Genomic DNA, 9,413 nt, shown 5'->3' on the forward strand with positions numbered 1-9,413 from the left:
TAAATAAGCCCATCTGTAGGGTTTTTGTCATTATTCAAAATATCAGAAAATAAGATAATATCATCCTATAATATTACCTCCCATTTAAAAACCTAATGCTTATAAATCTCTCTTCCCCATCTCTCTCATTAAAATATGGTATTATGTTATTCTAGTAAATGCTCCTATTAAGGTATAAAAACCTTAAGTACACAAAAGCAAAATATGCATGAACAATCTACTATACAATTATAATAGCCCCTCCCCCATACAAACTATCTAAGCTTAATGCTACAAAGTTTCAAAAAAAAAAAAAAAGAAGAAGAAGAAGAAGAAGAAGAAGATAATCTTTGTTGCTTTAATTAAGCTACTATAGTATAGAAGCAAATTTTAACAACCCCCAAAGTCTCTAACTGAGAAAGAAGAACTTTTCTCGGGCATGTTCCCGGCATGGCGTAGCCCTAGAGTTAGTGACACATCACCAGCTGTGGTCCCAAACCTAATGAGGGTGGAGCCAATGTCAGCATTACCAGAGATGGTCCCAAACTCAGCTGCAACCACACTGCCACGGCGACACGTGTCCTCGGCGGCAGCCATTGCTGCTCTGTGACTGTGAGTAGTAGTAGAAGAAACAGTATTATTGTGCTGCATGTCCGAATCATGGGTCGTCGAGAAACACTGCGAAACTGGCGGTGCCACGTCGGACATTGTGGTTGCAATGGTGGTGTTGGTGTTGTTGTTGGCCATTGTTGTGGTATTGGGTTGCTGCTGCTTTGCTTGGTTTTCCGAGAAGCATTGTCTATTCATTGCGATGAGTGAAGGGTCGCTTTCACACGCATTGATATCGGATCTTTTGCCTGTTGGCGTAGTAGTTGTTAATATTGTTGTTGTTGTTGTCGTTGTTGGTGTTGTTGTCGTTGATGCTGTCGTGGTACCTGTCGTTGTGGGCGTTGGAGTTTGTGCAATAAGGCCACTGCTGCTATCTTTTTCTCTCTCTTCTGGTGAATCCTCTTCTTTCGTTTCTTGTTGGTACATCTCTTCCACCATGGGTTTCCACAACCGGACCCGAGCATTAATGAACCAGTTTGAAACCTATTGACACAAACACACATTTATAATCCTCAATGTTAGCATAGTAAAGGCATTAAATTTATATAATTCAGCAATTTAATATTCTGACTTTCATTTCAATACCATATCCTTTTAGATCAGTCAGCAATTAGTATTCCAAAGCAATGTGTAATAAGTAATCATCACCCATATTGAGACCGACCATATATCATTCATTCTTCCATTAAAAAATAATAATAATTTAAAAAGAGTATATTCCCAGCATAAATTGGATTAGGTTATACGCACACACAAACGAAGAAATGTTTGAATTTGAAAATAAAAAAAGAGCTTAAGTATTTCCTTTTTTTAATAAGTGATTATTCATTGTAAGTAAGAAGAAATATGATTGCGTGTTGAGTATAACAAATGTACAAGTGTTTACGCAACCCATTATTACTTGATTAATTGTTAATTAATTTATGTAATTGACTTGCTTGCAAAGGCTATACAAGTAATATTATATTGTAAGCCCTAAGTATTCAAATTATTGATTCTCAAAACAAACAAAAAAATTATCCAAATCTGTTACTAAGATTTAGCAACAAAAAAAAAAAAAAAAAAAGAATCTGTGGCTCAATGATTAAAGGCCATGAAATGACAAGCCTAACCTTGGTAAAAAAAAAGAAAAGACAGTCAACATTGCTTATTATGAAGGTCACTCCATTTTGTGCCCTCATCACTTACTTTTGCTAGAGTCTTGATATTGAAGATCTAGGAACATTTATTTCTCTCTTGTGTGTTCATTACAGTGGAATTTAAGATATCGATTGTAAATTATTGAGAATTAGAGATAATTTAGTTATTCATTGGATAAAATTTTTAAGAATTACAATGCTTATAAATATATCAATTCCTATGATATGCAAGAATTCTAAATTTCATATTTTAGGTAAGAAATATCAATTTTAGCATATTTTATATATGTAAGAATTATTAATGTCATGCTTAAATTCAAAAAATTTCAACTTTTTTTTTTCTTTTTCTTCTTAGAACAAACTATATAGAGTTAGTTTTAGAACAAAAAAACATATATTTTTCATTCGAATAAGATGTTTATTAATGTTTAAGGGTATTTTTTTCACTTATGAACAATTATAATTATATTTTAAAACATATTGTTTCTATAATATGATTTCAATTTAAATTCAATTTATTATATCAAAATGGTATAAATGTAAACTATCAAGGATTATTTTTAATAAACTATGAGGAATTTTAATTCTTTTTAGTCTAAACTTTCCACAATTTATAACTCACAAGGTTTGAAATTCTTAATGAAGAAAAAATTCCCATGTATGATGTGTTTGGACATTTTAACAAGCAATTCAACTCCTATTGGATTGAAAAAGTTAACACTGATTAGCACAATCTATTTAATGATGATATAAAATAAATATAGCAACACAATTTTGCACAACTATTAATGAGACATATTATAATTGATACATGATAAAATAATGATGTGAAAATGATATTGTTTTATGAAAAAAAAAATTAATACCCTAAGCTTACTCGAAACATAATGATATGAGTATGACAGTCATTACACAAGAAGTTCGCTATTTGTCAAGTACCCATATTTATTTACTGTCTTTATGGCTGTATGACAGTATCATGTGGTTGGATAATGTCATTGGATTTGTGACTATGTATGAGAAAGGGAAAGACCGAGAGAGACAGACAGAGAAACAAAGCTGCAAACTCTCACGTCTCTTCTATAATGTACTTTGATCTGCACCTTATTATTATTTTTAATATAATTAGATTTTTATGTCATGGTGGGAAAGGATCCAAAGTAAAGAAAAATAGAAGGAAGAAAATGATTGTCTTTCACTAACAGAAAGAGAAGAATCCAGAGAAATAATCAAATGAAACACAAATCCATGCAAAGTCCATCTGGACTCACTGCTGGTCCCTCCTCTTTCATAGATTTCCTATCTCTTCTTTGTTTCAGTAGGGGACGCTTCTTTAGCCACACACCCAAGTAAAGATTTTTAATTAATCTTTGTTGTGTGTACGTACCGTGATATTTACTCTTTTTATTGTAGAGAAAAGAGAGAAGTATGAGAGAGAGGACCAACCTGATTTCTCGATAAACCAGTCTGACGTGCCAGCAGATGTTTATCTGCATCACTTGGGTACCTGAGAAAGTGACCAGAAAATGACATCAGAGTGATAGCGAAAAACTGTGTAAAGAAACACCGAGCTTTCTGTACCCCTAGATGGGATTGAACCTTTCCTTGCATGGGCGTGAGAATCTAAGAAATAGAAAGAAAGATCAGTAGCATAGGCTACTGCTGCAAAACACAACTAGACCACTGCTCTAAGTACTGATCTCTCTTAACACCATTAGTTTTGTAGGGGAGAGAAACCAAAGACTCTGAAGAAGGAAAGTGAAACAGTATATAGTTTAATTAATGCAGTTAACTTTTTCAGCTTTTTTCTGACTCGGACGACATATATTCAAGGACACTGCGTTCTGCATGACTGTGCTCTAGACACTAGTCAAAAAGGTTTTGTCTTTCTTTCTTTACATCTTTTGTATTTGTGTTTGTGTTTATAAGCTTTGCTGTATTTCCATTTAACTGAAAATAAAGTGTCACTGTTTTAATCACCAAAAAGATACAAAAGAAAGGTAATCCACTACGAGGTTATTATCTTTTGTAATGATGTTTCAACTTTCTTGATTTTCATTAGTAGCTATAGAGTGGTGAGATAGGTAAAGGTAACGTACGGATGAAGAAAATGCTCAAAAAGCCAGGCTCTCAAGATGTTGACTGAACGTTCAGGCAACCCTCGTTGGGGTCTCCAAGCTTCTTGTTCCATCATACCCATTTGATGGAAAGCTCTTTGCTGTCTTAGGCTTTGCTCTAGCATTTTCAGCCTTGGTGTCTCTCCCTTTGTTATTCCTGAACTCCCCGCACCATCTTTCTCTCCTAGTAGCTCACAACTGTGTTTCAATTGTGCTGATATTGCATCCTTCAGACACCGGAAATGCCGAGACATTGCCTTTTGTGCAAGGGCAGTGTAAGGGACAGCAGCACCAAAACCCATAACCAGATCGAATGAGTTCACTACCATTTGCATTTGTTCACAATAGTGGTTGTATCTTCGATCCACCTGCACATACAAATTACGTAATCTTTAAGATGGATTAATGATAACAAAGCTAAACGTCCTTATCGTTTTGAGGTTGTATTAGGTATAATTCGACATCAAGTAGTGCTTTTATTTTGGTCATAAATTTTTGAAATTACATAGGTTACAATCGCCTACTTGAACGTTATATAAAAAGTATATTAATGGCAAACGATGTTTCTTCATTATGGACAAGTGTTGTTTCCACTCTTCCGTCTCATGCAAAGAGCCCAACCACATGAGAGAGAAAGAGATGAGTCAAACCAACACTTGCGATACTGAAACAGCACCCTCTTTAATAATTTCACCATTAATATAACTCACCAACCAATTAAGAGAGAGGAAAAATGTAATTTCCACACATACCATTGTTGCTTCCAGATTTCTCTATCTCATATGATGCATCATATTCATCTGAAATAGAGGAATGTAGCAACAACGACTACAAATATGAAATAGGTAGCTTCCTTAAGAGATATATTAACTTAATAAATAAAGCAACTTGGAATAAAGAGAGTGAACCAAAAAAAAAAAAAGAAGAAGAGACAGGCGTATCAGCAGAATTGAGCAGAGAAGAGAAATCAGAGTAAAAAAATGAAAAGATAGAAAGGACTTTGAGAATTTTGTAAGGCTCAAAATAGCCTATAAGACAACTTTGTGGTTCCTAGATGCTCCAAAAGGAAGCCCAAAGAAAGAAAGAAAAAAAGTATGAATTAATTATTATTATTATATAAATATGCCTGAATCAAAGCCTGAAGGTACGGTGAAATGATGGTTAATGGGATATTTCTTTCCTGAATAGAATCGATTTCAAGCTTGTGTGCTTAAACAGAATACAAGAGGGGGAAAACAAAAAAAGAAAAAAAAAAGAATAAGAATAAGAAATGAAAAGAGCCCCTTCCCACTTGGTCAAACTCAGGTACAATATATCAATGGCTTTGCTGCAAATAATATTTACTGTGATGGATATGGATCTTTCAGAGGCAGTGGCATTCATAGCAAGTAATCCCCACATATAATGTGGTATAGATATGAATGTGGATTATTGTGAATTGGCCACCTTCCCAATCACAAGGAACCGTCTCATCTTACTGGAAGGCATTTCCTATAATAGTAGTCTCTTTACGTTTCCACCTAACCAAAAACCAAAATACCTTATACAAAGCACACCACCACCCCCAACAATCCAATCAGTGACATAAAATATAATTTTTAATTTTAAAAAATAACGTGTAATCACACACCCACTAACTTAATCCTATAGAATCAACCCTATTTCACCAGCCGGCTTTTTGCTATATATGTTTTTTTTTTTTTTTTAAACAAAATAAGAAAAAAAGAAAGAAAGAAAGGAATTGTTTAAAACTTGCCGGAACTTTGTGTTTGTCCCAGTCTTTTTTTTTTTTTTTTAAATAAATAATTATTTAAATGATTGACTCTAGACTCTTGAGAGGAGAGAGAGAGAGGGTGAGAGAGAGTAAGATTACATGCCTCATCAAGCATGGCTAGAAGTTTGACCTTCCTTCTCTGATGCTCAATTCTATCAGCTGCTGACAATGGAGGGAGATCCTTTGGTGTTGATGAAGAACCAGCAGCACTATTACCTGGATTGGAATTAGGGTTGGTGGTACTGTTTTGCCTTCCAAACTTGTTCTTCTTGAACTGACCCCTTCCAACACTGCAAAACTCTTCCAACAACTCTTGGGCGGCTTTGGCATACTTTGAATTCCTCAACACATTCACAACACCTAAAGAGGACCCAAATCCAACATGAACCTGGTGGTGATTCTGAGCCACTCCTTGTAAATGCAATGACTGGTTACTATGACTATGACCACCACCCAAATTCTTATAGTATGGATGAGTGGACGATGATGCCCCACCACTTTGATTGTAGTACAACATACCAGCATCACCCATCCTCAATTCTTCAGCTTTAGCTGCTTCTAGATGTTGCAAGGAAGATGATAAAGACAATGAAAGGCCTTGGCTTTCCACAACCCCTCCAATTTCACTAGGGTTGTTGAGTTGGGTAGCAGTAGACCCACCTGGTTCATGATCAGGAACCCAAGAGAATTGACCATAACCCCCTCCTCCAGCACCAGCTGAGTGAGGAGCAGGAGCATAACCTTGAAGAGAAGAGGAAGGATTTGGAAGCAACATGTGTAGAGTAGAAGAAGTTGAAGCTGTTTGTGATGGAGGTGGAGGAGATGGAGATCTTGGTTGTGGATTCATTAAAAAAAGCTGCATGGCAGCGGCTGAGTCCGCATTAATGCTAGAAATCTGAGCATGATGATGGTGATGCTGGGGCTGAGATTGATGAGATAGACTGTCACGGCTATTCACACTGGTCTGATTCTTTGAATCTCCCAAGGGTCCTAACCCCACAACCATGCCTTGTCTATTTCCGTACCACTCGTTTGCTACACCCACACCGGGCTGTTGTGGCCTCGGAATTCGATGATAATTTTGCGTTAGGGGTTGGTCTAACAATTCTGCAGAAGCCGTAGCAGTAGTAGCAGCCCCTGGTTGAGGGAAATTGAACATCTCTGATAACATCCCAGCAGTCTCATAGACCTGAAGGCCACCTGATTCTTCGTCGTCTATCCCCACTAGTGGTGGCGGTGGGGCTTCGAAGCCTTGCACTCTCAGTTTGTCCCTGCGGATCTGCTGGGCTATGTGATGTTGTTGCTGTTGTTGTTGGTCTTGGTGTGCCACGGCCGATCTTTCAAACCCATTGGAGAAGCTGAAGATGCCTGGTTGGTGATGGTGGTGGTGGTACTCTTGGGACATAGAATTGGTAGAATTATTGGACTTCTCTGGGATTGGAATTGAGTGGTGGGTCTTCGAATACTGAGAAATAACTGGTGGAAGCGGTGGTGCTACTAGTCCCATATCAGAATATTCTTCTTCTTCATCATCATCATCTCTCGCTTTGGCTTTTCAGGCGCACAAACACAGACAGACAGACAAGACACACTCCAAGCTTCACTTGCTGTTCAATTCAATACGGATCAATATTCTTCAATAGCCACCAAAAGGGTTTAAAAAAAAATGATTACTATATTAAAAGAAAGAACAAAAAAGTAGAAACGAAGTAGAGAAAATGAGATGGAAGATGGGTCTTTGTTGGTGTGGTGCTTTATGATTTTTTTTATTTCCTTTAATCATTTTCAGCTTTGTTCATCATGTATATATATACACAAGAGAGAGAGAGTGTGTGTGTGTGTTTGTGTGTTACTATGCCTCTGTGTGTGTGTGTGTGTTTTACATGTACCTCTTAGAATTGCAGAGAGTGAAAGGATGTAAAGCTCTTAGACATCGTTTTCCCTTCTATGGTATTGAAAGCTTCACGAATTCCTTCTCTCTCTCACTGTGTGTTGTCGCCTCCGACTGTCGTCTCTTTCTTTCTCTTTCTCTCCCTTTCTTTTTATTGCTCTAAGCAGTAAGTATATTTCTGCAATCACCTTCTGGAAAAAGAGAGATGGAAGTTACATACTATATATAAAAAAATTAAAAATGGAAGCTTTGAGGGACTGATATATGTCTCTAAAGGAAAACTCAAGCCAGAGAGAGAGAGAGAGATGCAGAGATAGAGATAGAGAAAGAGAGAGAGAGAGAGAGAAAAGAGAAGCAGTCGCTTTTCTTCTTCTTCTTCACCTCCTTTTTACTCACCAATTATAACTTCTATTTTTTTTATTCGTTTGCTCATTTTGTCAAAGAAAGTTTTAAACTTTAAAAATGAGAAAATTATTAATATTATAGGCATGTAGAAGAAAACACACACAACACACAATTTTTTTTTTTCTTTTTTGGTTTTATTAATATATGTTTGTCCCAATTGACAAAAATGGCCTTATCTAGTACTCAAATAATTATAGCATAAAGAGTCCCTACAAATTTACAAGTTGAGGACCTCCAAACTGGCCTTTTCAGCAAATTAAATTATCATACGCATAAACCAAATTTATTTATTTTTAAAAATTGTAATTAATTTAATCATGTTTAAGTTGCACACAAAATGACTAAAATGCCATCACCAATGTCGGCTATTATTGTCAATTATCCCATACGTCCTTTGGAAACAAACGCAAACTACGGAATAAAATAAAGATAAGGTCAGTACAAAGTCATCTCAATGATCCAAACTACCACCATCCTTTGATTTGTTCGAATGACCATGATGCCCTAGCTAATAATTGGCACATATTCGTGAAAATGTTAGTTGGCTAGGACCATTTTGGCCATTTTAAGTAACTAGTATTATGCATCACTATTCACTAACCCAACATAGTAATACAGGCAAAGATAGGTACAGCATAGTAGCAAGCTAGGAGAGATTTTATTGATTACATTTGAAGGAAACACACATAAAGGATGGCTCGCACGTGCAATAGGTTGGCTCAAGACAAGTTAGGTTTGTGCGAAAGATACGATAAAAATCCCGCAAAATCTTTTTTGCCATAACTTTACCACAATTCTAATGTAACAGATGGTAAATCGTTAAGAAAAAGTGATGGGTTTATATATAACTAATAGACAGTTACTCACAACATACCATATCAAAGTTGCGACAATATAATATAAAATTATAAAAAAGAAAAAAAAAGAAAAAGAAAAAAGAGTTGTAGTACTAAAACAACTTGAGAGATATATGGCTTGAAAGCCATAGATAACCGCTTTGCGGTTTGGCAATGTCAAGATAGACATGCTTCATTATCTTTTTTGCTAGCTAAATAGCCTTTGATTTTTACAGGTTTTTTTTTTTTTTTGTGCTTTATCATTTTTAGCTTTATTGATGTATTGTTTCATTTAATTCATGTATTTACGAGTAGCATTGAAAAGATGATTGAATTATAGTGAGTATACCATAGTGACCTACTTTTGTGCTCAATCGTTTGTTCTTTGGATTCCTTTTTTCTATATATCAATTTGCCATAGTTGCAGATGAATGTATGCCTTTTGTTTCAAAGAAAAACCTTTTAGGGTAATTGATTTTTTTTTTTTTAAATACATTTATTATTCTAATTTATACGTGAATTTTAGGTTTCCATGTTGGTGCCAATAACGTAGACGTATAAATATCTTTTATTAGAAAAAGAAGTTGGCGAGCTCACTGTCTTGCCACGTGTGACTACTGTTTGGTTGAAGTTGCCATTCAAGAGGTTTGTATAATTGCGCCG

At 35.6% G+C, this 9,413-nt stretch overlaps 1 protein-coding gene across 2 annotated transcripts; it reads right to left on the reverse strand.

Annotated features, from left to right (window-relative positions):
• LOC115994757 (BEL1-like homeodomain protein 2) lies at positions 1–7,946 on the reverse strand. Of its 2 annotated transcripts, XM_031118999.1 has the most exons (6): positions 7,906–7,946; positions 7,508–7,700; positions 5,722–7,225; positions 3,827–4,212; positions 3,174–3,234; positions 1–1,071 (listed from the first exon to the last, which is right to left on the reverse strand). In XM_031118999.1, exons 3-6 carry the CDS (start codon positions 7,123–7,125, stop codon positions 370–372), a joined length of 2,553 nt encoding a protein of 850 aa, XP_030974859.1. In that variant the 5' UTR covers positions 7,126–7,225; positions 7,508–7,700; positions 7,906–7,946; the 3' UTR covers positions 1–369. The 2 variants fall into 2 exon arrangements, with proteins under 2 accessions (XP_030974859.1, XP_030974860.1); XM_031119000.1 differs by lacking the exon at positions 7,906–7,946 and having other exon boundaries at positions 5,722–7,252; positions 7,508–7,871.
• Positions 7,947–9,413: the final 1,467 nt, after the last annotated feature.

This window comes from Quercus lobata, chromosome 6 (genome assembly GCF_001633185.2).
Source record: "Quercus lobata isolate SW786 chromosome 6, ValleyOak3.0 Primary Assembly, whole genome shotgun sequence".
In the NCBI taxonomy this organism is placed as follows: domain Eukaryota; kingdom Viridiplantae; phylum Streptophyta; class Magnoliopsida; order Fagales; family Fagaceae; genus Quercus; species Quercus lobata.